Source organism: Filobasidium floriforme, assembly GCF_021052385.1.
Source record: "Filobasidium floriforme strain CBS 6241 chromosome Unknown HD553scaffold_11, whole genome shotgun sequence".
NCBI lineage: Eukaryota > Fungi > Basidiomycota > Tremellomycetes > Filobasidiales > Filobasidiaceae > Filobasidium > Filobasidium floriforme.
The window spans coordinates 286,316-311,821 of NW_025763632.1; the positions used below are offsets into that span (position 1 = coordinate 286,316).

The 25,506-nt window shown below is 52.6% G+C and overlaps 11 protein-coding genes across 11 annotated transcripts; 7 read left to right on the forward strand and 4 right to left on the reverse strand.

The window, feature by feature from the left end:
* The first annotated feature begins 11 nt into the window (after positions 1–11).
* On the forward strand, positions 12–926 carry HD553DRAFT_31254 (uncharacterized protein). Its single transcript, XM_046180106.1, has 2 exons — positions 12–444; positions 521–926. The coding sequence occupies exons 1-2, from the start codon at positions 160–162 to the stop codon at positions 683–685; spliced, it is 450 nt and encodes a 149-aa protein (XP_046036535.1). The 5' UTR covers positions 12–159; the 3' UTR covers positions 686–926.
* Positions 927–3,611: 2,685 nt separating this feature from the next.
* HD553DRAFT_31335 (uncharacterized protein) lies at positions 3,612–5,937 on the forward strand. The gene is made up of 4 exons (XM_046180222.1): positions 3,612–3,808; positions 3,890–4,202; positions 4,287–4,435; positions 4,512–5,937. Exons 2-4 carry the CDS (start codon positions 4,105–4,107, stop codon positions 5,654–5,656), a joined length of 1,392 nt encoding a protein of 463 aa, XP_046036536.1. The 5' UTR covers positions 3,612–3,808; positions 3,890–4,104; the 3' UTR covers positions 5,657–5,937.
* Positions 5,722–7,814, reverse strand: HD553DRAFT_31279 (uncharacterized protein). Its single transcript, XM_046180139.1, has 6 exons — positions 7,528–7,814; positions 7,291–7,448; positions 6,987–7,219; positions 6,668–6,921; positions 6,248–6,601; positions 5,722–6,188 (listed from the first exon to the last, which is right to left on the reverse strand). Exons 1-6 carry the CDS (start codon positions 7,625–7,627, stop codon positions 5,788–5,790), a joined length of 1,500 nt encoding a protein of 499 aa, XP_046036537.1. The 5' UTR covers positions 7,628–7,814; the 3' UTR covers positions 5,722–5,787.
* Positions 7,815–8,028: 214 nt separating this feature from the next.
* Positions 8,029–8,643, forward strand: HD553DRAFT_342147 (DASH complex subunit Dad3-domain-containing protein; the record flags this gene model as incomplete). The annotated part of the gene is made up of 4 exons (XM_046182715.1): positions 8,029–8,072; positions 8,135–8,213; positions 8,303–8,401; positions 8,482–8,643. 4 exons carry the CDS (start codon positions 8,029–8,031, stop codon positions 8,641–8,643), a joined length of 384 nt encoding a protein of 127 aa, XP_046036538.1.
* Positions 8,644–8,829: 186 nt separating this feature from the next.
* Positions 8,830–9,336, reverse strand: HD553DRAFT_342148 (uncharacterized protein; the record flags this gene model as incomplete). The annotated part of the gene is made up of 4 exons (XM_046182716.1): positions 8,830–8,913; positions 8,994–9,070; positions 9,133–9,253; positions 9,319–9,336. The coding sequence occupies 4 exons, from the start codon at positions 9,334–9,336 to the stop codon at positions 8,830–8,832; spliced, it is 300 nt and encodes a 99-aa protein (XP_046036539.1).
* Positions 9,337–12,075: 2,739 nt separating this feature from the next.
* On the reverse strand, positions 12,076–13,179 carry HD553DRAFT_342151 (Snf7 family; the record flags this gene model as incomplete). Its single annotated transcript, XM_046182717.1, has 8 exons — positions 12,076–12,105; positions 12,166–12,278; positions 12,345–12,456; positions 12,521–12,601; positions 12,672–12,803; positions 12,872–12,976; positions 13,044–13,100; positions 13,171–13,179. 8 exons carry the CDS (start codon positions 13,177–13,179, stop codon positions 12,076–12,078), a joined length of 639 nt encoding a protein of 212 aa, XP_046036540.1.
* A 302-nt stretch (positions 13,180–13,481) lies between these two features.
* HD553DRAFT_311391 (chaperonin Cpn60/TCP-1 family) lies at positions 13,482–16,166 on the forward strand. The gene is made up of 10 exons (XM_046179967.1): positions 13,482–13,677; positions 13,752–13,797; positions 13,864–13,916; positions 13,979–14,068; positions 14,137–14,245; positions 14,327–14,727; positions 14,801–15,282; positions 15,353–15,587; positions 15,670–15,786; positions 15,855–16,166. Exons 1-10 carry the CDS (start codon positions 13,624–13,626, stop codon positions 15,864–15,866), a joined length of 1,599 nt encoding a protein of 532 aa, XP_046036541.1. The 5' UTR covers positions 13,482–13,623; the 3' UTR covers positions 15,867–16,166.
* Positions 16,167–17,483: 1,317 nt separating this feature from the next.
* HD553DRAFT_272392 (uncharacterized protein) lies at positions 17,484–19,226 on the forward strand (the record flags this gene model as incomplete). The annotated part of the gene is made up of 7 exons (XM_046177758.1): positions 17,484–17,580; positions 17,644–18,038; positions 18,108–18,167; positions 18,234–18,569; positions 18,635–18,875; positions 18,940–18,991; positions 19,064–19,226. 7 exons carry the CDS (start codon positions 17,484–17,486, stop codon positions 19,224–19,226), a joined length of 1,344 nt encoding a protein of 447 aa, XP_046036542.1.
* A 1,296-nt stretch (positions 19,227–20,522) lies between these two features.
* Positions 20,523–21,423, forward strand: HD553DRAFT_272112 (SprT-like family-domain-containing protein; the record flags this gene model as incomplete). Its single annotated transcript, XM_046177745.1, has 4 exons — positions 20,523–20,919; positions 20,992–21,134; positions 21,215–21,244; positions 21,304–21,423. 4 exons carry the CDS (start codon positions 20,523–20,525, stop codon positions 21,421–21,423), a joined length of 690 nt encoding a protein of 229 aa, XP_046036543.1.
* Positions 21,424–21,553: 130 nt separating this feature from the next.
* HD553DRAFT_31464 (TAFII55 protein conserved region-domain-containing protein) lies at positions 21,554–24,091 on the reverse strand. Its single transcript, XM_046180378.1, has 6 exons — positions 23,474–24,091; positions 23,068–23,412; positions 22,713–22,999; positions 22,481–22,642; positions 22,198–22,401; positions 21,554–22,134 (listed from the first exon to the last, which is right to left on the reverse strand). The coding sequence occupies exons 1-6, from the start codon at positions 24,030–24,032 to the stop codon at positions 21,742–21,744; spliced, it is 1,950 nt and encodes a 649-aa protein (XP_046036544.1). The 5' UTR covers positions 24,033–24,091; the 3' UTR covers positions 21,554–21,741.
* Positions 24,092–24,327: 236 nt separating this feature from the next.
* Positions 24,328–25,490, forward strand: HD553DRAFT_324015 (uncharacterized protein; the record flags this gene model as incomplete). Its single annotated transcript, XM_046181449.1, has 4 exons — positions 24,328–24,566; positions 24,649–24,754; positions 24,840–24,984; positions 25,072–25,490. The coding sequence occupies 4 exons, from the start codon at positions 24,328–24,330 to the stop codon at positions 25,488–25,490; spliced, it is 909 nt and encodes a 302-aa protein (XP_046036545.1).
* Between the last annotated feature and the right edge of the window lie 16 nt (positions 25,491–25,506).

Sequence of the window (25,506 nt, forward strand, 5' to 3'; positions counted from 1 at the left end):
TCCCCTTTCCACGCCCCGGGCCTGGCCGGAAGCGCACCGTCGGGGGATTGGCAGACCACGCGACGCCGGGATCGCTGAAATTCGATAAACTCTATCAAATGTCTCCCTCGTCTTTCCGCCTGGTGCGGCGCCAAGGACGAATCTGATGCGCAAAGGACGATGCGGAAGAGATTCCGTTCCATACCAACCAACCGCGTTTTGCAATCCGACCGAGCAGATTCTACATGTTCCCTTGTCTGTTCCAGGACAAGGAAGCAACGCCGCTGCTTTGACTTTCGATGTTCTGCTCCATCGTACGAGCTTTCGAGAACCCGTCGATGGAAATGGCCCAGGGGGTCTCCCTGCGGAGGCTTATCTTGGACCGGGAAAGAAACCCGGTCCGAAATAAGCATCCGATCATGCTGGAAGCTCCTGCGGCACTCGACTTCCATGCTAAGCGAGGCAGTGAGGCCTATTGGTTCGCCTGATATTCACACAGGTTTACGCCCAACAGCTAACAGAGCCGTCGGGATTTGAGCAGGCGTTCCGAGCGGTCGGCAGTATGGACGGGTCGTCCCTAACGGACTTGGGCGAGACTCGCACCTTCAGCACTATTGTCCACCCGCGCCTGAATCTGTTCATATATCGAACCTATGGTCTTGCGATATCGCCTCCAATTACCATCATCATCGTCTCACCCACTTGAGCTCGTGAAAGATCCTCCTGAATCTAGACTCTCTATTAGACAAAGGTGATAACATCGCTCTCATGCGGTTCGGGAGCGCAGAAAAGCGCCATGCTATCATGCCGAGGAAGGAATCGTTGGGTATCGTGATTGCGTTCTCTCATCATAGTCCTCCATCTGACAGATTTGCTGACGCAAAAGCTCACTGAGATGAGAGGTTGTGAGATGATATCTCTGTGGTCACAGGCCACAGCGATGGATGTCACGTCCATGATCATTTTTTTAAATGACTTTTACGCTGTTTAAAAAAGTGACATTTGTTTACTTTGTGGGTGCCTACAGACTTGAGCGAAATCCCACGCGCATCCCTCGAAGGCGAAAGGACTTCCAATAAATAGTAGAAAACCTCATTCACCGTTCAAACCCAATCTTTATGTCTTTGATTTTCTATGACGGGGGGAATCGGCTCAAGAGACTGACCGCACCGGCTTCACATATTCCTAATGCAAGACCCGAAGTCCAAGCGGTTCACCCTCGTGCTCGCTGATCCGCGGTACGCGCCTCTGTCAGCGACCCCTATTTCGCCGCCAGTCATCTTTTCGCTTTCCTAAAGCGGCAAGAAGCGCTTGGAAGAAAGGCATACGTGGATCAATTCTACTATCTCTACAGATCTCTCTACTATATACTATAGATACGACAGCACTTTCAACACCGGTTCGTTTTCTGCTACCAGCATCTCAACCATCAAACATTGCCCGTTTCCTGTTGATGAAATGCTGGATCGCTTCAACTCTCTAAGCGACAACGATCGGTACCTGATCATCGACGAGGAGGCCCGTGCGGTGGATCCACCTCGGATCGGATCGCCCTGCACCAGAAAGCCCTTTGACTTGGACAAGATCATCGACAGCAGCAATAGAAAGCAACAATTACCCTAGAGCACAGAACAAGAGGAGAGTCGTGGGTTGCGTCCATCGGGCGCATCTGTTCAGTCCTAGCGGGGACAAGCATGGCCGCGCGTGAAGAAATTCGAAGTGATCGATTTGGAACCTGCGGACGTAACGGCGACGTCATGAACACGGAAGGCGATCTGCAAACGATGCACTTGAATAACTCGGACAGTCAAGACGGTGATGATGCAAGCTACCATGGTCGGATACAAGAGCAAAAGTATATAAAGAAAAGCGCACAGAAAAATCGATGGAGCCCGGGAAACCATCGACGTATGCCTCCCCTATCCTCCCGGGCCTGATGAGTTCGAATCTAGTGGAGTCGCGAGAGGATTACGGCTGGTTGGCTACTCGCCATGAAAATGGAGATCAGGACTCGACAATGCCAACATACCAAGACTCCGTGTAGAACAATGTTGGTCCAGCGGTAGTATCGCATGGGCATGAGTTGGGTGGCGGGTGGCACGCCTTGCTTTACGAAAGAGTGGGCATGCGATGCAAGCGAGTCAGTCACTGCCAACTTTCGGCATCACAACCGGCGCAAACGGTCGAGACTCACAGTCCGAACATGAGGTTGCAACAGTGACTTTTGGTCCGATAGGTAGTGTCCGGTTGCTCCATCGGTCGACGAGTCGCTACGTGAAAGAGCATGCAATAGAAGGAAGTCAGTTTTCTGCAAGACATCGGCTCCATGGCACGTTCGGATGGCCCCAACCTACAACCAGAAGGTGAACCAATTTCCAAACAAGACTCAGGGTCTTGAACGGTGTTGCGTCTGTTGGGTCGCAACTGGCGCTCTACGAAGGATTACGACACATGATCGTCAAAATCGGTTCAAGCCAAAAAAAAATCGACATTGTCGGAATGCGGTAGTAACTCACTTCATGAATGTGACTTTGGGGGGTCGTGATTCGATGGCGACCTGGCTGTCTCAAGCTATGCTTTACACGAGCACATGAAGGCAATCAGTACTCCGTGTTATCGATAGTCTCGACCGAGGCTGGGTTTCGGGACCTACCTTCGAGCTGATGCAATCTCGGTGAACCCCCGACCTGATTCGACTCCGATTCGACCTTGAACGATCCTCGATGTTGCGATACTGCAACGAAAGAGGGAAAGACCGGGATGAGCAACAGAAATAACAAGAAGACAAGACGACGAAAAACTAGACTCAACAACGGTGAACCGATTCTCAGGCGTTCTTCTTGGATTGGGGTCCTCCTGTTGTCCGCTACGGCGGGTTCCTTTGAGGTTGAGATGCGGCCGACTACGCGTCCCTTATTGTAAGATACATTGGGAATGACTCGCATCTCGCTGAAGAGGCATGCCTCGCAGGCCTGTCCGTAATCTCGACGCGAGGTCACCGTTCGCTAGGCGGGTTCGGCTTCGCGAGTAGGACGAGCTTGCTTCGTGTGAGGCGTATGCCTCGCTGTCCGCTACGATCCAGGTGACGCATTCATCGATTTCACCTCGTGCGCACCGAGGCACCTCCCCCCCGGTTGGACAACACGCTGCACTCCCTGCACGGTGATCAGGCGTACAAGGACGGGTATCAATCGCGGTCGAGGATCGGGCTGCCAACATTCGAGTCCGTCATCGAAAGCGCACAAAGGCGAACCGGCACTTTCTTGGGATCGAAGTCGGTCCCTCCTGCCTAGGTCTTCTACGCCCTTCGAAGGGTTTCGAATCCGTGCACCAGTGTATCGTTGTCGCTTGACCGGTTCGAGGTGGGGCGTGATCTCGGACCGTCATCGAAAGCTCACAAACGTCGAAACGGGTGCGATCTCGGGCAGGAAATCGCCGACATTCGTCTACGTCATCAAAGGCACACTTCACTCCTTGCGGACGGGCACCTTCTCTTGGAGAGGGCGTCAGTATCCCCGCTCTGGCCAGGTCTGTCGCTCCCGGGATGATGATCTGCGTGTCGAGCAAAAAAGGATCGAACCAGTGATCATCGGACGTCAAAAAGGGAAAAGATGCTAGGAAAGCAAGACTTAGCGTTCCATCATGTTCGTTGGTGAAATGGTGATGCCTGTAAGTCGTCCGAGAGAAGGGCACGTACGAGGGAGTTGATACCTTTGAAGGGGTCAAGTTCGTTTTGATGATGGGTATGAGAGAGAGATTGAGAGAGAGAGGGAGAGAGGGGGGAGGGGAAGGGTCGGTAGCTTAGGGACCTGATTACGTGAAAAGTCGAGTCAGTCAGTCAGTCAGTGAGCACGCAGCCGTGAGAAAGCGAATTACAAACGTCCTAACAAGCCAACCACGCACCACGCAGACACACACACACACAGGGAGAGCGAGCGAGCGGTGGAGGATGGGGACACCACGAGGAAGCGCGAGATCGAAGCGCACAAGTCGAACGAACGAGAAGGCCGTCGAGCACAACGTACGAACGTTGTTTGTGTAACAACTACTCGTGATCTCGATATGCATTCAAATCGACGTTTTGACACGGATATGAAATATACACAATAAACGAAACAGTCCACTATGGAACCTCGGGCTGTCGAGCTGTTTGAAGGAGATTCGGCGGCGCACTTGAAGATCACCTCGCCCGCGATTAGGGTGGCCTTCAATAAGGTGATGGGGTCAGTCCATAGGATGATATTGTCCGCGAATAGCTCGCTCGGAGCTGAGCCCATGCCCATGACGATGCTGACCCAATCATACAGGAAGTGGGCATTTGGGTCTCAGGAACACAAGAACATTGCTGCTCAGCTATGTCGTGACGTCCAGTATGAATACAAGTCCCGGCACAAGATTGATCTGAGGATTGAGGGGATGGAATGGAGAGGCGTAGTGCCCCACGTAGTCCTGTCCGGTAAGGATTCTCATTCCGGATCCGCTGCTCTGTTGCTCGACAGAGCCCAACTGACATGTTGAGCGACCATCGTCAGGCTCGAACCCCGACAAGAACAAGGCGTATTTCTATCGCAACATCCACGGATTCTTCGCGTATGCCCCTTATCCCTACCCCAACCCGCACATCACCTATGACGTCGAGATCGCAATGGCGGATACGGCACTAGGGCAGATTCAGGACCTGTTTGCCCGATACGCAACTCCATTGCCTATCAAGTTCGGGAAGGTGGAGAAGACGAAATACAACGTCGTGATCAGATTCCTAGGGATCTGTAGTGATAGCGGCGCGAGAGTAATTGGTCTCACGGAATTCCAGAGGAAGCGACGGGAGCAGGTCAAGTCCCTCTTAATACAGGTAGGTAGATGGAGCACGCGCCTTAGCAAATCACTAACAAACGTGTTTCATCTGGGCGCGAACCTCACTGTACAGGGCGGATACAAGAATCGGTTCGAGATCAAAGAAGAGCCTAAGCCTGTCGAAAAGGTCTTCGGCTCGCCTGAGGCCGTCGGCTCCTTCAGGTCGTATTCACGCAAGGACATCATGGCGACCGACTGCTTCAAGGCGTCTGCACCCAAGGCGTCGACTTCCTCGGCATCGCCTGCTGTGTCGAAGTCTTCGAGGGTGATGGGGACGCTCAGCGACTTGACCCACCGAATGTCAAACGTGCTTGACAAGAAGAAGGAATCGGTCAAGATGAAACGGGTCCGAGAGACGAGTTCGCAGAGCGCCCAGACGGAGAGACCTTTGGCCAAGAGCAAGAGGACCGCGTCCGACGCCCCTGTTTCAGAGACCTCCGTCGCCGCCTCGACTTCGACGACGTCTATCCCGGTTCTCAGCTCGACTTTCACTGCGCCTGTCCCCGCCGCCTCGACTTCGACGACGTCTTTCCCGGTTCTCAGCTCGACTTCGATGGCGCCTGTCCCTGTCGCCCCTGTCGCTGTCGCCGCCTCGACTTCGCCGACGACGTCTATTCCGGTTATCAGCCCGACTTCGACTGCGCCTGTCCCTGTCGCCCCTGTCGCTGTCGCTGCCTCGACTGCGATTACAGCCCTCCCGGTGCCCAGCTCGACTTCGACCGCGCAAGCCCGCATTGTTCAGATCAACTTCACCATCATGCAGTACCGAGGGAGGATTGCGGGATTGGAGGCTGAACGCGAGATGTTGGAAAACATGTTGTGAGATCAACTTGATCATCATGCAGCACCGAGGGAGGATTGCGGGATCGGAGGGTGACGGAGGCTGAACGCAAGATACTGGAAGATATGTTGTGATTGGGAAGGCTGATGTATAGATACAGTGGCAATCCATGGCTACTCGTCATCATCGAGATCGCTCATGTCTTCTAGTCCGTCCTCATCTTCATCTTCATCGTCTGACCCCCTCGCTTCGCCTTTAACGGGTACTTTCCTCAATCCAGCGAGACGTCGGTCTCGTTCTCTTTCCTCTCCGCGCAATTTTCGTTGTAGCCTAGTCATGTTGACTCTCCAGTCTGGCATTCTCTTTTCCTCTTCCTCGCTATCTTGAGCTTCGTCATCGTCCCCATTGCCATAGTATTCGCCGGCCTCGTATGTATTCCAACGCTCCTTGCCATTGACGACGCGTGCGTTTCGTGCATTCTGCGCCCGCATGCTAAAATGGGTGAACAACTCGGGCGAGGAGGACGGCGAAGGCGATTCTTCATCTGGATACTCGTTCCGATAAAAGTTTTCCTCTGTAATAGTCACCGGCATTAGCTCTCTTATCAACACAAGGCGATATCCAGACACGCACCATTTGAGTCCTCGTCCGCTTCGTCTCCTTCCTCAGTATCGCTCCCAGGGTCTTCCTCATCATCCAGCAGCTCGTCCAGACCAGCCAAAGCTCCCACCATCACCCCATCACCGAACGGTCCTAGTCCCGCATCGACCCCATTCGCGCCTTGCGGCAGCGTGCTCAGATCGGTCGGCTCTCGGTAATACAGGTCGTACACCCAGTCACCGTCCTCTTCTGCAGCAGTGTTTGTTTGGATCGAGATCTGAGAAGAGGACAAGCTGGCAGGTGGGATGTTGCGGGATGGTACCGATATGGGTTTTGCAGGCTGGCGGTCACGACTCGGACCAGCAGCCAATTCCGAGCGATCAGCGACTATCGTTCGTGTTAGCGTCGTTAGATGAATTCCCTCGACATTGCGAGAAAGATGATCATGCTTACGACCAAGGGATTCTGTCAACATAGGCAAGAACTTTTCCATCTCCTTCATCTCGTCATCCAGCTCCAATTCTTTGCTTGGTACGGCTTGCGAGCTCTTCAAAGATCTCTTGCTGAGGTACTCATCCTCCCCCTCCGTGCGGACCTTTGGTGGTCTCGGGGAGAGAGCCCTACGCCTAACAGGCTCAACTGAAGCGGGTGTTGTAGACTCGAGCTGAGCATCGATCAGTCGGAAGTCCTGTCGAGGTTTCGCAATGCTATCGTCATGTAGATGTGTGAAGTTAGAGGGTAGTCCTGACTGCAAGAAAAATAGAGAACTCACATCTGCGCAGCTTTCGCTCCGAACCTGCTTCCCGGTCCGGCTTTCCGTCCTTGAGAATGAGCAGGCTTGATCACTCGATACCGTCTCTCTTGGGGGATAGTCTCGGTCACGGGGGATTTGAGCGTATCAGTCGAGTCAAGCGCAGATAGACTTGGCTGTACGGTAGACTGCTCAAGAGGTGATTGAGACAGGAACTGAGCTTTTTGCTCGGCCATCAGTTTTTGAATGGTTTCCTGGCGAATCATGGATCGAGCAGCGTTGATATCAGCGAACGAATAGACGGAGAGTCCATGGGATAGCTCACTCTCAAGGCAGCCTCCTCTGCAGCCTTGGCAGACCACTCGTGTCCTACGGTCTGGGCCAGCCTGAAAATACCATGGCCAGAACCGTTGTTCGTAGCGGCCGGCGAGAGCGGTCCGTCGTCTCGAAGACGTTTGGCGGCTCTCTCCCCCTCTTGAACGACTGAGGTTTATGACAAGACGTCGAGTAATAAAGTCTGAGATAACAGTTTCACAAGCTTCGTAGAGCCTTAACGACTGACCGAGCGAAGTCAACGGTGCTTCGGTGGCCTTTCTCTTGATCCGGATGATGTTCAAGTTGAGAGCCGGGCTCGGGGCCGAAGCCGTCATATCCACGTCCATGACGGCGATTGTGACAGTCGCTGCTTCGACTATCAAGCGAGAGACTGCGTCAAGGATCAAGCACACTTCAAAGCTATTGCTGAATGGTCTGTGTCGGTTTCCAGACGTGAGTGGTATGTTGGTGGAGTTGATCCGAGCCAGAATGCGGTCTGGGCTGTTCAGGATCGCGAGCTTGTTTACGATATCGATATGATCGGCAGAAGAAAGTGGTCGAGACCGGTCACAACATGTCGTATCGTATATGCCTTCAACATCACTTCACCTTGGAACACTACCTTCCATACATAGCTATCGCCTCTAGCACTTCTAAGTAGAGGCGTATTATCATATTGATACAGCGAATCTGCTCGTCCCACAACTTGACCTCGAGACAGCGTTGCGCGTTTAAGAGAGTTAGGAACATGGCCAGCAGGACAACAAACGATATCGAGACAACCAACCCGTAGTAGGTTCTCCATATCCGGTTATCAAGTGTTCGAGACCTCACTGATATCTGCTTGCGATCAGCGCTGGTCATGCGGAATGCTCCGATTTAGAAGCAGAGGTGTTGTGGGAGTATGCCAAGCTGGCTAAAGCGATCCGACGGGTAGGTCTCGTTTGATTCCTCCCGCAAGGGTTCTACCCATCAGCCTGGATACTTCGAGCTCAATCCATCTCTCTCCGTTTGTTACATAGGTGGACGCTTTGGCCAGGGATACTGCAGATAACCCCAATGACAAGCTTCTGGAAGACTTGCGAGTGCTAGAAAAGAAGATGGGACTGGTCTTGACCTTGGTAAGTCCGCCGACTGGTACCCGACCATCGTCTCTCAGCTCTGACAGAATGTCTTTCCCGATAATCCCTTCGTACTACAGTTCAAAGCCTCGGTCTGGGCTCTGATTACGGATCAAGAAGCAGCAGAGGAACAACGCAAGATGGAGGAGGATCGTAAACAACGGGAACTTGACGAGCGGGATCAGAACTCGAGGAACGAGTCGAGCAGGACGAGCGGTTACACGGGGGATGAGAGCTTTTAAACTCGTCTAGATGGTGAGAATGGGTATGAGAGTTTCGGATCTCGGGTTGTATGTCTAATAGCGTATGCGTATACCACGGTCGCGGCGAGGATACGGAAATATCGATTTCGTAAATCAAGTTTCTCAATTCCCAGCCAAGGATTTTGGAAATTCACAAATCATTTCCTGCCAACACATGGAGCTGCCCTATCGTTTCTTTCCAGTAAGCGAGGCAAAGACCTGATCGACCTTGCAGTGCAAATTGGCACTGCTCCGACCGAACGGTTTCATCTGCGCGATCAAATCGACGTCTGAGCGGTGCGACCGGGATATACGGGATATGATCCGCAGCGAATCGGTGACCTACTCACCTCGGGGTTCTGCATAAGGCCAGGGATATTCTCCTTGACCAAGCCGTATATCGCCTTCCAAAGCGCCGTCATTTCCTCTGCGCCGCAATGATATCCCTTCAGCGTGGGGCGGATGTGTTTCTGTGTTTCCGGGGCTCACCTTCTTCCCAAACTTTCTTGGCCGCTTTTGGTCGACCCGAATTTGCACCAGCTGTTTTTTGCTTCTTCAAAGGCGGAGCGAGATCTACGCCTTCCGTCTTTACGCCCGGATTTTCTTCGTCCTGTCGCTTTCTAAGCTTTTAGCTGGTTGAATTTGTCGCAATGCGCTGTGCACGAATCCACCTACACTCTGTCGTTTAGGCATGTTTAGAACGAGTATTCCAGAAAAACTATGGTGAACGAAGTTTTTGCGAACTCTTGGTACAGGAAGGTTACCGGACTGCCATATCACAGGTTGCGAGTCTATATACCGCGTCGTCTTCCGGAGCCATCACGAATCGGCTTTATGCCTTTTGTCCTTGTGAGGTGCGCGACGATCCGACGATCTTTTCTTTGATCTTGAGCGATCTCCTCAGTTCGCTTGCCCGCGGCGACCGAAGTTCCCTCTCGGAATCACTGACTCTGTCTCCAGCGATGACTATTTGCTCTTGTCTCCGACGATACTGGAGACCTGGTGAACCAAGTCAATAACGGCGCAAGGCTGCGATTTGCTAATTTCGCTGACCACCTCCCCCCCCCCTCAACAGTCAACACCGATTTTCAGATCGGAGAACAAAGACTTAGTTTCGATGCCTGCGATGACGTTCTTTCGGTTGGATATCGAAGACCTGGTCGAACAGGTCTTACAGTGCGCAGTACACAGCCATCAGTATTGTTCAAGTGACCTCCTCCCCTATCTCGATTCGTGAGCAAATCGGGACGCAGTTTCAGCATTAACGCGAGATGCAGTAGCGCTCGGCCGCTGTGAGCAGAGCCCCCGTGGTTGCCTGCTTTTCCATCTTGCTCGTCTTCGACGCGAACGACGAGTTCTGCTTTCTTATACATCATGGTGAACATAGCCCATGGCATATACGGTTTCGAAAAGATCCCATATTGAGAACAAGTATTTTATCTACCAGCTACCGGACAATAAGTTCACGTCTCACTCGATTCAGTGAAACGTCAATCCGCTCCCGCGGGACTTTCTTGTGCGTGAAGTCGTCGATCCGTTCGGCTGTTCGATCTGTTCTATCGCACCGTCAGTCTACGTGTGCGAGGGCTATCTGAGAATCAGACGAGAATCACTCACGACGCTGGAATTCTCCCATTCGCAAGCGTTACTTGATGAGGTCCTTGAAAATTGCGTCAAGCTTGTTGTGCAATCTCGAAGCAGTTCTACCGGTAGCTTGTAGCTGTTTGCCATATAAATTTGTGTATCAGTATAGCCTACATCGAATATTACTTGAAAGACAGACCTCGGGAATCTTGGCGAGTTCGGGAACATGTCCCTTCTTGATGATGTCGTATACTCCTCTCCATACCGCAGTCACCTCCGCTGTGCGCAACCAGACTGCAAATCTCAGCTACGCTTGTTTTCTCTCTCGAACAAAAACGGGCTTACCATCGCTCCACGGTACGGCTGTACCCTTCTTCCCCTCCGCTCTCTTCACGTAGGCGCGCTTTTTGGCCGGCGGCGATTCCGCCTTTATGCCCGCTTCGACCTTGACGAGCTGTTCGTCTTCTTCGGCCTGGAGAAGACAATAATTGATGTAACATCAGTATCATGTAGCAGCACTGCTGAGATCGGGAGCGAGATACTTGTATGACGTACATTCTTTCTCTTTGGCATCTTGTAAAATTATCTAGATTGAACGAGTGGATTTGCTGTGGAATAATTGAGAACTTGACCGAGGGGAATCGCCAGGCTGGCGTTCTTATATATTCTTCTTTGACTTCGTAGATTCAGATTGAGAAGTCACTTGAGGCGGATGCTGGCCCGGTGGAGATTTGCAGAATCCTCGATCTGGGGGTCCTTTCGTTTTGTTCGGGCAGATCGATTTCCATGACCGATGCAGGGGATCTACAGGGTCCTTTGTTCGACTTGTTGTTGATTTCCAATCAAGAGAACACATGACAAAGAGTACCCAGAGCTTCCGATAGCCAATCGACAGGATGAGAAGCCTGAGACGTCTCTGCGAAGCATATATAGCCACCAAGAAGCGGACAATATCGACTACATCGCTATTCGACAGGCTTCATCAAGATATCGATCAAGATACTGCAACCCGTTTTTGCCTCAAGCAAACCCGAATCACACACGAAAGAAAATGCCAGCGAAGCGGGAATTGGTCAGTCGAGCAGGCACATGATCCATGATTCTACGAGGTTGTCTCCGCCAGTTGCTCACGATGATAAAGCTTGACTGTTCTGAACAGGAATCGGACGACGCCACTCCCAGCTCTCCGAAGAAGCGGGGCACTGTGAACCCTTGGACTGATGGTATGCCGAAACCCATAAAGAATGAGATACTGAACCATTCTTACTCATTGTTGTGTCATCCTTGTCTAGAGGACATGGACATATTGTGGGGCGCGATCTATGAACTTGCAAAAAGCAACGCAGCACAATTCTCCTCCCTTCCTCATGTAAGTAACGATTGGCCCTTGACAGCAGTTGTGGCCTTCAGACGTCCTGTGACTAGCCTGATTTCGTCGTCAGTTCAAGGACAAAGGCAGGACCAACTCCGCTATTCACCTGAAGCTCAAGGCTATGTTTAAGGACAAGACTAAGCAAGTCAAGTGAAGATGCGAGTGTGAACTATGTTTCGTTCGACCTGTACGAACTAGAAGTAGAAGTCCATATGCCAGAAAATGCTTGGGACTTATCAAACATACAAAGAGCGACTACGCAATGCGTGAGACGTTGTCAACCAGGCGCGGACAGCCCTGATTCGATTTCTTGCGCCTCAGTCACGACTAATCAATCGCAATCGACCCGGAAGGCCATGTGATGCATAATACGGTATAGCAGACGGGAAGTACACTAATCATACAACTTAGAGAAGAAACGCAGAGTTCCCTCGGAATGTTATCACTACAGTATGCTAGAAGAAGAAACGGCGTCGCTACCTAGCCACCTCTGCCTGGGGTGTATTCTACCATACACGAGAACCGTCAGCATGGGAATCGCTTACGAGAGTAGGAGCAGAGCTCACTGATTGTGCAGGAACCGGTGCCTCGTCGACAAAGTCTGGTAGAGCGGTGCTGTCTCGAAGATAACTCGGGATCTCCTCTTCCTCTCCGAAGTCTTCTCCCAAGGCTTCGAGTTCTGCAAACCAAACAGCAGGTCGTCAGAGAGGATACAAGCCGATCGCGACCGATAGGATAGACTCACCCGCTTCGAGATCCGCCTCGTCCACCTCGTCGGGCACGCCATACGTCCGACCCAGAGTTTCTTGGATCTCATTGGCCTGATCGATCAGGTCTTCCATATCATAGTGAATATTCTGTAGAGCGAGGAGAGCGTCATCAGGAAGATATCTTGGAATGTGTATAAAAGCAAAGACGGACTTCGATCTTGTCAATGTCGATATTCTTGTACTGCTTTTTCATCTCCTTGTTGGCGATTTCCATTGCGCTGACCGTCGCCATCTACCGGGAATCCAACCAATTGTCAGCTTCGGTATATCAGCCGCCTCCCTCATCGATTCCGAGTGCTTACAGTGTTCTTCAGATTCTCGGTCGTCATCTGGGCTTGCTCCATGTTGAACGATTGCTGGGTAAGCTGTGCGAGTTGCCCCTCGTACATCTTCTTCTGCTGCAACACCCTCATAGCCCGCTGTGTCACGGCCGTCTACCAAACCGGAACCGGAACCAGGATCAGTAGGTCCCGATAGTCTGACCGAGCGAATACTGATCTACCTTGCCTGGACCTGCTTTCATCTTGGACATCTGCGTCTTGAACACGGACAATTCGCCATCCAGCTTTTTGATCTTGACCTCGATGTTGCCTATCCTCGTATCGGTCTATGTCGGACGTCCGAGTGAGCATGAAACTGCGATATATCGAGGACTAGAGATAGCCTCTGCTTACCGAATTGATAGCGTCCGAGAGGTTCGGCTTGGGCTTGGCCTTGTTGCTACCAAAGATCTAGATATGAGGCGATGAAAGGCGATCAGTCATATATCGTGGATGAGAGCTGGATTTTAACACGACTGACTCTGTTCATTCTGAGTGTGTAGAGCAAAATTATACGACCACGAATCGAACGAGCGAGCGATCTGTGTGTGTCGGACCACCTGGTTGGATCAATTGACGGTGGACAGGTCACGGTCGACTCCATATCTCCATTGATCCATTGATATGACGAACCCGACCCTTTCGACCACCGGTGTCGGACCGGAAGCATATTATCATCCGATGGCTGTCTCGGACATCGATCAACATTGCTATGTCCGTGATGACCCATATATCTCGCTCGCAACATCCATCGAGGTTGATCATGATACCAGGCATACCAGGTTTATATACATCCAGACCTCGCCAAAGTCTTGAAATCGCATCGATCTGAACTCATTTCAGTAAAAGGTTATAGAGATAAGCTACTTTTAGACCGGAATTCACGACTTGACGCCTCTACGAAAACAAAACAAAACAAAAGGAACGAGACACGATGGCAGGACCTAGCATTAACCCAGGGGGATCGGAAAGCAACTTTACGGACAAGGTGAGTGTCGACGGTTGGTGATGCCGTATCATAGAGAGCATTGTAGTAATATGCGGTGTATGCTATTCCTGTAGGGGAAGCCCATGGAGGTCCGATTGTCCAACATGAACGCTGCCAAGGGTGAGTAGCCAAGCGTGTTCCATCTTCTTCCTCCATGTCCTGATGGTATACCTTGCATAATCACAGCCGTTGCCGATGCAGTACGGACGTCTTTGGGACCCAAGGGAATGGACAAGATGGTACGGTCACAGCGGGACGGATATTGATGGTGACAAGCTGATATCGAAACCAAATGCTATAGATCCAAACCGGAAACGGAGAGGTGGTCATCACAAACGACGGAGCTACCATCTTGAAGCACATGGCTGTATTGCACCCTGCTGCCCGAATGGTACGCACCGCAGAACGATGCAATTTCAGTTGTTCGACGGGCTCACTCCTGCGGTCTTCTCTCTATAGCTTGTCGAGCTGTCGGCTGCACAGGACATCGAGGCGGGAGACGGTACCACCTCGGTTGTAGTTCTCGCTGGCAGTTTATTGGCTGCTGCCGAAAAGGTCTTGTCGCAGGGTGAGTGTCAAGCATGTTTAGTCTGTGCACTTATCCGCTGCCCTCGTCTGATTGATATCGCTTGGCTGGGCATACACGTAGGCATCCACCCTACCATCATCGCTCAGTCCTTCCAAAAGGCCGCTGCCAAAGCTGTCGAATACCTCACTGAAATGTCCACCCCGGTCAACTTGGACGACAAGGAGAACTTGCTCCGAGCAGCGAGCACGAGTTTGAATTCGAAGATTGTCTCTCAATACTCTTCAGTCCTCGCTCCCATCGCCGTACAAGCCGTATCTCGGCTCGTCACACCCGAGGCGTCGAACGTCGACTTGCGTGATATCAGGATCGTGAAAAAGGTTGGAGGCACCATCGATGACACTGAACTGATCGACGGACTGGCGTTGAACCAGACCGTCGTTAGCAGTGCCGGTGGTCCCAACCGGATCGAAAAAGCCAAGATCGGGTTGATTCAGTTCCAGTTGAGCTCTCCCAAGCCGGACGTAGGTTGCCAGCTCGCGGCATGTAAACGATATAGCACTTCCGGCTGATATTTCTCCTGAATTGTTCCTGCAGATGGACAACCAAATCGTCGTAAACGACTACCGACAGATGGACAAGATCTTGAAGGAAGAACGTCAATACCTCTTGACCCTGTGCAAGAAGATCAAGAAGACTGGCTGCAACGTCTTGTTGATCCAGAAATCCATCCTCCGAGACGCTGTCAACGAGCTCTCCCTGCACTTCCTCGCCAAACTCAAGATCATGGTCATCAAGGACGTCGAGCGGGACGAGATCGAATTCATCTCCAAGTCGACCGGATGCAAACCTATCGCCGATATCGATGGATTCACCGAGGACAAGTTGGGTTACGCCGACCTGGTCGAAGAGGCTCAGACCAAGAACGATGGTGCAAAGGTGGTCAAGGTGACCGGAGTCAAGAATCCAGGGAAGACGATCAGTATCATCTGTACCGGTGCCAACGGATTGGTGCTTGAGGAGAGCGAGAGGAGTTTGCACGACGCTCTATGTGTCGTAAGGTGTTTGGTCAAGAAGAGGTTAGTACCGTGCGATTGCTCTTGGATATTCGATAATTACTCACGCCTAGTCTCTTTCCTATGTATGCAGAGCCTTGATCGCCGGAGGCGGGGCTCCCGAGATTCATGTTTCGCGCTTGCTCACCCAATACGGCCAGACGCTGCGAGGCAAAGAGGCGTATTGTTTCCAAGCGTTTGCTGAAGCGCTCGAAGTCATCCCGACTACGCTCGCCGAGAACGCCGGTTTGAACCCGATCGCTATCGTTACCGAGTTGCGAAACAGGCATGCTCTGGGCGAGAAGAACGCTGGAATCAACGTTAGGAAGGTGAGAAGAGATAGGAATACGCGGCTCAATGCCTATTGTGTCGTGTTGGGTTGCATCGACTGACTCGACGACTTTACTGCAGGGCTTGATCTCGAACATTCTCGAGGAAAACGTCTTGCAGCCCTTGTTGGTCTCAACGAGCGCTATCGAGCTAGCGACCGAGACGGTAGCACTCATCCTTCGTATTGACGATATCCAGGTGAGTTCGGGTCTTGCAGATATGGCTTCGGTGGATTGCTGATCCCCGCCGTTGTCGCTTCTCTACAGTTCACAAGATAGAAAGGCAGACCAGGAGTGCAGGCCGACGAGGTGGATTATCAACGTTTGGAGGTTTCACATGATTGACGACGACGATGTAAATATCCGCTAGAGATGGACGATCTTGCCATGTTAGTCCGATGTTAGCGAAGCTTGTCGGGATCGTAAGGAGAGAGGGAGGGGCATGAACGGCTCGTCGCCGAGGCGATGCCGTAAAGGGTGCGGTTCGAGGAAACGCATCCGATGTGTGATGATCATTCCATCCAGCGTCCAGCGAGAGAGCACTTTGGCCCTGCAGTACCTCTCCTCGGTCGTCGTCACCACCGACTACTATAAAAGCAACCCGACCCAGTCTCATTGGCTCGCATCCCTCCCACTCCCTCGACCTCATCTTCATCAAAAGTCTGACTCTTGGAGTCATAGCAACACAAACGACACCATACTTCAAGCAACCTACGCATCGTGTCAAGCTCGACATCACTTGCATTACGGCCCCGTCACGAAATCCCACAGATCAGTCTCCGTGTCACGCAGTTTCGGTTTTGCACAGCTCCAGGGGAGTATATATACGACGTTTCCAGCTCGAATCGACCAATCGATCGACCTCGGAACAGGTTAGGTCTGCTTGCTGCATTTCGAATACCAGGATCACCGAGACGATCAGCTAGTGGCAGTTTAAACAGCTGTAAGTCGATCGACAGCTCAATCGCAGTGCGTTGATGCTGGTGAACCACTTTGATCTCCATCGAAATCATCACTGACTCACATACATTCTTGGGACCAGGTTCGTTACAGAGCAAGGCATTCGATACTCCATCACACCCTTCCGCTCTACCATGGACGTCATGCGAGCTCGTCAGTCCGTCGACCTCACGGCTCAAAACGACCCTACCCTGTCCCACCGACGTAGCGTTAGCCACGTGAACCCCGGTCACGGTCGTCGACCCTCTCAATCCCTCGGAGGAGCCGCTACGCTCGAGCTCATCCAGGCTCAAGCGGCCAACCAAGCCCAAGGTGGTGATTCCAATCCGGTCGCGTTGGTCAACCAGATTGCGGCTGCGAACAATGTCAACGTCAACGGTAATCCTAATGGTACCAGCAATGAGATGCTGCCCAATGGACCTATTGACCCTTCCAAAGTCGGTCCGGGAGGTATGATGGGTCCCGGAGGCTACATGAGTAATGGACGGACGAACGACCTCAATCAGGTCATGCAAGGGTTTGCGGGAATGCAGTTGAACGGGAATAACATGCCGCCGCCGCAACAGCAGCAGCAACAACAGCAGGCGGGGATGAACAGCAACCTCGGTGGAGGATACGGTATGAACGGGATGGGGGCTATGAACGGGGGCGGGCCGATGAGGCGAGGGAGGATGAGTACAGGTCCGGGTCCGACGACGGGGGTCTACCCGTACAGCCACATCGGTATGAATGGCAAGGTTCCGGGTGTCAATGGCATGGTGAGTATTTGAGCTACGCATCACGATGACATGGGTGCGCTGAAATGACGACATTGTTGCAGCCCGGAAGATTGCCAGGGACCCTTGCTAACGGCCAGATGGACCCCGCTCAGGTGTGTCGCGGGTCGGCACTAGATACTTGGTAGCGCGACAATGCTGATTCGAATCGACTCGCCAGATGACGGGCAATTACGGCCCGGCTGCTGCTGCCGCTGCTGCCGCAGCCGCTGGAAACACGACTGGACGGACCGTTTACGTTGGGAACCTTCCTCCAGGTGAGTGCTCTTGCTCGATCTTTCCGTTCGCAGAATTGTCTCTGACAGAGACTTGCACAATAGACGCCTCGGTCGACGAGCTGATGAATCTCGTCCGTTTCGGACCTGTCGAATCCGTTCGGTTGTTGCCGGAAAAATCCTGCGTCTTCATCTCCTTCCTCGATGGAGCTACCGCCGCCGCTTTTCATGCCGACGCTACTGTCAAGAAGCTCACCTTGCACGGTCAAGAGCTCAAGATCGGTTGGGGCAAACCTTCCACTGTCCCATCTCAGGTGGTCCAGGCGATCGCCTTGGCTAAGGCAACGAGGAACGTCTACCTCGGTGGATTGGACGATTCGTTGACGGAGAGCGAGCTGAGGGATGACCTTTGTCGATTCGGACCGATCGACCAGGTCAAGATCGTCCGTGACAAGGGGATCGGGTTTGTTCACTTCCTCAGCATCGGGGCGGCCATGAAGGTGGATATACGAGATTTCGGAGTGATCAGCTCGAACGCGTTTTGCTGATGTTTCGAGACCCATTTGCAGGTCGTCTCTTCCCTGCCTAACGAACAGGCCTGGCAAGGAAAGAGGGTCGGATATGGCAAGGTACCTTCGGCTCACGTGGTCCCTTCTGCATGACCTAGCTGACCCGCTGCAACTCGCATCCGCCAGGACCGATGCGCCTACGTGCCCCGAGCCCAACAAGCTGCCGTCCAGCTCGCTCAGCAACAAGCCGCGGCTGCGCTGGGTCACACGCTCGGAATGCCCGGAGCGCCTTTCCAAGCCTTCAACCCGCTGTCGCCTGCCACGCTGTATAGCAGCACATTCCATAGCCCGGTACCTCGTCAAGGCGGGTTTGAGAACCAAGACCCTTACAATCAGACCATGTCAAACCGATGCATCTACATCGGTAGCATACCCGAAGAGGCCGAAGCATCGGACGTATTCGATGCCATTCGGGGTGGACTGGTCGCACAGCTGAGATACCTAAAGGAAAAGCATTACGCGGTGAGTAGCTTTTGATCAGATGCACTCAATCGATTCCGACTGACGAGATCGTCTTCAATCGTCAGTTCGTTACCTTTGCGGATCCCAACGCAGCTGCCAGCTTTTACCAACAAGCAACCGGCCATGGATTGATGATTCACAACACCAAGGTCAAGATCAGCTGGGGTCGATCCGTGAGCAATCTCAGTCCAGCCGTCATGGCCAACATCACTTCGGGAGCTACGAGGAATGTCTATATCGGATCTGTCGACGATTTCGAAAAGTTCAACGAGGCAAAGCTGAGGCAGGACTTTGGCGAGTTTGGAGGTATGTTCTCGGATCCGGTCGTCAGTCGAGCAGTCATGCTTACCACGTCTGCGACACAACACAGAGATCGAGCAGATCAACTTCCTGCCCCCTAAAAAGGCTGCATTTGTCAACTTGTAAGTTGATCTCCCGTATCTGGCGCGAAATAGTTCTCCTGAATAATCACCACTGACTCTTATCATGTTTAGCTGCACTGTGAGCAACGCTACCAAGGCGATCGAGCGAATCCGGGCGAATCCCGAGTACAACAACTTCAAGATCTCGTACGGCAAGGACAGGTGTGCCAACCCACCCAAATTACAGTATGTCTTTCGTTGTATCCAGGATCATTACAGACGTTCTGATCACTAAATCTCTATCCTTGTAGCCACTTCGGTCTCGTTCCTCGATCCGCGCGAGCTGAGGGGGCTTCTCCATCTCAAGGTGGTGAACAGGGTGACTCGCCCGGCGAAGGGAGCCCCGAGCCCTCGGCTGTCACGGAAGACTCTGAGGCCCAGCCCGCTGCTTCCTGAACGAGGACGCCGTACCTTCACGCACCCACATGTCACGACCTTGCCCTTTCCTCTTTTTCTCGGGACACTAATCGACGGTCGATCCGACCCCGTGGTCCCGCTTAGGAGTAACGATCGAAGAAAACAGGCTGTAACCCTTCCCCGTTTCCGTGGATATCCCGGCTCGCAGTTTACGACACCATGTAAATACGCTCACAGACGAGAATGACGATCGATTATCTGTTATACTCTATATACCCGTACCATGCATGCAACTGAACAGCTTTCCCTATCGTCGACAAGAGGGACCCGTCGATCATCACGCTTGTAATCACTCGCAAGTCGCCTACCTAAGCGGTCTATTTGCTTCCGATTTTGCTTCCGAATCACAACAACAACAACTGCTACTTCGGCCATCATCCGCTTCGTCCTCGTTTGATCCCAGGCCCATCTATCATCCATGATCTTTACTCGTACTCGTCATCCAGGAGAGACAAGATCGGCATGACATAGTAAAGTGAAAATGCCCAACACAATTGCCGACGTCGATGCCGCTCTCGCTAGGCTCAAGGGTCTCGCTCTGCACGACGACGAATCACGTCAAGCTGGGAACGCCGAAAACCCGATCCAGATACTTGATTTCGACGAGATCAGCTCGATACGTAGAACGCCCAAAAAGCCACAAGCTTTCTCCTTTCGTATCCTACCGAAGGATGAGAAACCTCGAGCACCACTCGAAGCGATTGCTTTGCAGTCTCCTGCTGGACCGTCATCACCCGCTGCGTTCAGCTCTCCCATCACGATCGCTTCCTCGATTAGGACCGTCTCGTCGGTAGACTCGCCTCGAAACAGGCGGATAGCACCAAAGCGAAGAGTCATCTATTCATCAGATGAAGAAGAGGAAGTACGTCCACATTTTGGATCTTCGCCGTCAACATCGTCGGACGGCGAGAACAAAGGACCCATCGGTCGGATCATCGGAAAGAAAACTCTGGGGAAAGAACGTCGGCTGTTTGTGGACGTCGAAGCCAAGAGTAGTCGCGGGGATCTACCAAGCGAGGGCGAAGATGGAGGCTACGACACACCTGGAAGTCTGCGGGACTTCGTCGTCGATGACAGCGTGGTCGAGTACGAGACAGACGCTTCACGGCGGGATATGCATTTGCACCTTCGAGACCCGGTAGAAGTCTCGTCTGACGACGAGCTGTTGGACCGGCGCCAAGTTGGATCTGCGGGACCCATCGTTCTCTCTTCAGACGATGACGATGACGACGATGAGAACCGTATTTCGGGACCGTCTACCTCGCCGATCAAGACCGTACTCTCTGCGAAAGCCAAACGAGAGTGGAACAAGATCAAGCACCAACTAGCCGACAATCTCGTCCAGGAGCTGAATGAGAACGTCTTTCTCGGCAGGCTGCCCGAGATCCCGCTCGAATGGTCATCGAGATTGTTGACAACGGCAGGGAGAGCGCATCGGCGGAGGTTGCAGCCAGGCGAGACGTTGCCGCAGGTTAGGATCGAGCTGGCCGAAAAGATCTTGGACGACGAGGGTGAGCAGATGTATCGGCCAGTCTCGTGTCGGGTATACCGCGCTGATATTTCGCGATGCTTCCTGTTCGTAGACCGCCTCAACCGGACGCTAGCTCATGAGCTCTGTCACGTCGCCACCTGGATCATCTCGGGAGATCTGAAGAACCCTCATGGTGCCAACTTCAAGGCTTGGGGCAGCAAAGTCAATCGCTATCGACCCGACATTGTGGTGACCGTGAGTCGGGATAGTCTTGCAATGCGATGCTTACGGAGGCTGATCTCGATGGCTCGGTTGCCCTTCGTCGGTCATTGCAGACGAAGCACAATTACAAGATCGCATACAAGGTTCGCTCAAGCGCGAAGAATAGAGCCAGCTCGACCGCTGATCTCTTTTCGAATGACAGTACTATTGGCGATGCGAAAAGACAACGTGCGGCAAGATCTTTGGTCGACACTCGAAATGTAAGAACAGAACAAAATGGGGGGACTGCGCTTCGCAACTGGATCCCGTCCCTCACAACTGACTCCCGTCCTTCCCTTGTCTGTAGCTCTAGACATCAATAAGAAGTGCTGTGGTAGCTGTCGATCTAGACTTGTTCCCATATGAATCTGGCGCTGGGAGGCTAGAGTCCGTTGTTCCGACTGCCTCGGATCCAATCATCGCTCGGTGACAGAATTACAACATGTCTTATACATCTTGCGTTTCATGAGTACGAGCAGCGTCCTGAACGACCTACTGCTCAACCTCTCTACGTGTTACATGGGCTTGAGATCTCTCGGTTTGTGGGAAAATGAGCATAAATCGTTATAGATCGTAACTACTTGTTACTTGACAAGTCAGCTTAGTCGTCATCTTCGTCCTCATCGGACTCTACGTAGCCCCATCCGCCAGTCGCAGGAGCGTGAGGCTGTATGGGTTGTTGGTGTGCGATGGGGGGTATGAAAGGCGCAGGTGCTCCGGGGTCGACTGAATCCTGGAGATGCTCATCATCTTCTCCTTCCGCATCATCATCGTCTTCGTCCTCTTCATCGCCCTCGTCGTCTTCTCCATCGTCCTCGTGATGTTCAGGCGAGTTGAGCGAGATGGCAGCGCGATTACCGATACTGGAACTGCCCTCCATCTCGTGATCGTTGTCCCGTGGCGTGCCCGTATTGCCTGGTGTACTCGTGGCTGCTCCTTCCTCGTTGGCAAAGATTTGATCCCATTCGTCGTCTTCATCCTCTTCGTGACCGATCTTTCGTAACGAGCATCATCCCGTTAGTAGGAGCAAAGACCCGGTCATATCGCTGAAACTCACCTCGCCCTGCCCATCCTCCTCCTCTTCTTCCTCGTCGTCGCCGAACAGCCCATCATAATCGTCTTCCTTTTCAGTCTCCTTGACCTCCCTAGCCTTGTCCTTTGCTTCCACCTTGGCATCGATCTTGCTCTGATTTTCATCTCTAGCCTTGATTTTGGCAGCGAGGTCAGCTTGGTATTTGGTAACATCCCGTTGAATACGCATCTGTTACCGATCAACGCGAATCTTTAGCAGATCAGTAATGGTGATAACATTGCCTGTGTTGATGCGGATGGAAACTGACCCTGATCATTGCAGAGACGTTCAACATTTCCTGCGTCTTCTTGGAAACCATCTCTTCGAGCGCAGAAGCTTCCTGTTCTAAAAGACGTTGCTGGGCTCGCAATTCGACAATCTCTTCGTCTTCTTCCTCTTCTTCCGCCTCGTCGTCATCATCGTCTCCCTCCTAGCGCAAGAGCAAAGATCGATTGTGAGCTGGATATCACAGCATCTTGCCATGGTCAACCTTGGCTTACCTCCTCGTCTTCGTCCTCTTCATCGGTGGCGCCCTCATCCTCCTCTCGGTTCAAAGCAGCCTCGAGGTCCATGTCCATATCCCCATCTACACTCCCTAGCTCGGTCCTATCGTCCATGTCGCCCATCATACTACTTTCTTCCAATCCTTCTCCTTGACTCCAAGGGGTTCCCGGTGTTTCTTGGCCGAGCTCGGTTTCGGCCGTTCCTTCGCGATATGGGTAGCCTTCGGGGTTCTCGTCGTCGTAGGCTTCTTCGTCGTCGAGATGCTTGTCCAGCTCGAGAAGGTCTATCGAGCGGATGATATAATCGTTTCAATGCCGAACCGGTGTCAACCCATCCTGCGGCAGCGCTTACCGAAAGACGAATGCTTGGCCTCTTTATCCTTTGCCAACAGCCTATCCACCTCCGCCTTGATCAGATCTCCCTTTCTCCGGACTCTCCACCTCCTCTCCCTCACGTGCCTCAACGGCGGGGTCAGACCATGCGGCCAGACGAAATCCCTCGGATCGAGCTGATCCTGCGTGACCTGATCTTCCGAGTCGATCGGATCCGGGTCGACGACAAGCATCTGGCAGATGTCGGCCACCTTGAAGAGACGTTTACGGTCGAGCGTCTTTTGAGCTTCGATGATGCAAGGGAGGTCGACGAGTTTGGCAGAGTAGTTGGTGCCGCCGTGATTGAAGACTGCTCGGCGGGTGTCTGGGACGTTTTGGCTAGCTTCAGTAGAGCGAAAGGCTTGGCTGTGAAGGTCGCGACTGACCTTTAAATTTGAAAAACGCATTGTTTACCTCCTTCTTCTCCTCCAACAGCGTCTTGATGCCCTTGATTCCCTTCTCCTTGTCCCCTCTGACGACCTTGTCCGGGACCCTCAGTATGAACTGTTCCTCGAACACCAGCGGTTCATCCGGATCCGAATCCGCCTCTCGCGAATAATTGCCCAGGAAACTCGTAAGCTGACCTCCTTGTACTTTCTGCACCTCTCCCTTGTCGCTGAACTTGAGCTTGAGCGTCGCGACACGAGGTCTATTGGCTGACCGGGTGGAACGTTGCCCAACCACGCTCGAGGAAGCCAACGGAGCGTCTAACCTTCCCGTCGTTGGACCTAGTCCGGCGAGAGCACCTCGACCCCGACCTCGACCCCGTCCGCCTCCTCTTCCTCTTCCGGTCCCTGCGGCCCGTTTCGCAGGGGCTTTGTGACCGACGGTAGGAGCTGCATAGGAAGTCGTAGATGGTCCTGGTCCAGCGGCTGGAGGTCCGGCAACGGCTGTCGGGAAGAAACCTGTATCGGGAGGTCCTCTCGACAGGCCAGTATAATCCATCCTCGATGTTGATGCTACACCACAGTCGGTACTGTTTCTACTAGTGATCAATAATAGTATGCTTGCTATGAGAGTGTGTCAAGATGTCACGACCATATTGTGTCGATCGTCATGTCATACTTGTTCGGGACGGGATCCTCTTGACCCGAGACTCTTCGTTGACCCACCTTTGGTGTGCAGGCATATCTCAAAATGTTGCGAATCGACTTCGACAACTTCTTCAACTATTTATGAAGAACAGAGGGATCAACGTCCCGACGTCAAGACGGCATAACAGCACATAGTACGAATCATCATGTCCCGCCTAAGGTCCCTTCAATCCCCGATCGTCCGGAACACGCCCTCTCCATCGGCAACTCCGCCTCGGTCACGTCAATCGACTTCCAATCCATACCCACAAGATACCTCGACGTATCACCGTAAACTCAGAGCCATACTCGGCGAGGTGGACAATTGCATGGACGCATGGGATGAAGCTACAAAAGATGGATTCATGGCCCTGAAGGGGATCGTAGACGAAGGTACCGAGATGGAGTGAGTGAGTCTTTCGAAGCACTCGCCTTTCAGATTAGGCTGCGGCTAGCTGAGCTTCTGTTTTCGAGATTCTTGTCAACAGTAACTTGGCTGCCATGGAGGTATCGGTATCAAGACCACCACTCATACCACATTACGTGGAGTACAATAAACACCTAGACCAAACCGTCACCATCTTTCAACGGCTCGTAAGCTCTTCTCACCTTCTCATCCGCTTCCTGGCTTTCCATCTCGACCACATTCTTATCCTTCTTCTTTTCTATGGACTTGCAGAACAAGATCCTAGCAAAGCTGAGGATCCTCCAAGAAACCGCTCGACAGCTCTTGGCAGAATGCCTCACTTTGCGGGACGTCGAGTTCAGTCTGGTCGACCCGTTATGGACGGATTGCGGCGGAACTTGGACATTGGAGAGGTTCGGTAAGCGCATCCCACTTCATATCTTCCTGGTGACGCCAGGCCGATAAAAGGTAAAAGCTAATGCCATCTCTATTGCCTAATGTGTAGTCGTCTCCCTCGACCCCTTGGCTTCCCATCACGCCTTGCACCTACTCTCCCTACAAATCCAACACGACATCATCCTCCATCCATCCACCGCGGTATCCCAATCATCAAACTCCTCGACCTCGAAATCGAATCTCTCCTCGAATTCTTCGGGCAATACAACATTTGACGTTCAAAAAGCTGCCCTGGAAAAGTATCGAGACTTGATGTACCGCAGCGATCGTCAGACATGGAGATCCGAGTGGGAAGAGTTGGTCGAAGGGGAGATGGGAGGGTGGTTGGATGGAGGTGATTCGGATTCGGGAGAAGCCGGGGCTGGGAACGGGAACGGCAATGGGGGTGGGAGGTCGGGGTATTCGAGTCCGGGTGGAGGGAAAAAGGCAAGAGGGGGACGCGGGGGCAGTGTAGAACCCCCCGATTAGGCGGCGTACGACGATG

Coding starts and splice junctions, on each gene's coding strand:
- HD553DRAFT_311391 (XM_046179967.1), top strand. CDS start 13,624: ATGGCAGGACCTAGCATTAACCCAGGGGGATCGGAAAGCAACTTTACG. Junction 13,678..13,751: donor AAAGCAACTTTACGGACAAG/GTGAGTGTCGAC, acceptor CTATTCCTGTAG/GGGAAGCCCATGGAGGTCCG. Junction 13,798..13,863: donor CAACATGAACGCTGCCAAGG/GTGAGTAGCCAA, acceptor GCATAATCACAG/CCGTTGCCGATGCAGTACGG.
- HD553DRAFT_31279 (XM_046180139.1), bottom strand. CDS start 7,627: ATGGACGTGGATATGACGGCTTCGGCCCCGAGCCCGGCTCTCAACTTG. Junction 7,449..7,527: donor AGCACCGTTGACTTCGCTCG/GTCAGTCGTTAA, acceptor CATAAACCTCAG/TCGTTCAAGAGGGGGAGAGA. Junction 6,602..6,667: donor GTTGACAGAATCCCTTGGTC/GTAAGCATGATC, acceptor CACGAACGATAG/TCGCTGATCGCTCGGAATTG.
- HD553DRAFT_31335 (XM_046180222.1), top strand. CDS start 4,105: ATGGAACCTCGGGCTGTCGAGCTGTTTGAAGGAGATTCGGCGGCGCAC. Junction 4,203..4,286: donor GCCTTCAATAAGGTGATGGG/GTCAGTCCATAG, acceptor CCAATCATACAG/GAAGTGGGCATTTGGGTCTC. Junction 4,436..4,511: donor GCCCCACGTAGTCCTGTCCG/GTAAGGATTCTC, acceptor GACCATCGTCAG/GCTCGAACCCCGACAAGAAC.
- HD553DRAFT_31254 (XM_046180106.1), top strand. CDS start 160: ATGCGGAAGAGATTCCGTTCCATACCAACCAACCGCGTTTTGCAATCC. Junction 445..520: donor CTTCCATGCTAAGCGAGGCA/GTGAGGCCTATT, acceptor GGATTTGAGCAG/GCGTTCCGAGCGGTCGGCAG.
- HD553DRAFT_31464 (XM_046180378.1), bottom strand. CDS start 24,032: ATGGATTATACTGGCCTGTCGAGAGGACCTCCCGATACAGGTTTCTTC. Junction 22,402..22,480: donor ACGTCTCTGCAATGATCAGG/GTCAGTTTCCAT, acceptor GATCGGTAACAG/ATGCGTATTCAACGGGATGT. Junction 22,135..22,197: donor AGGAGGATGGGCAGGGCGAG/GTGAGTTTCAGC, acceptor TCGTTACGAAAG/ATCGGTCACGAAGAGGATGA.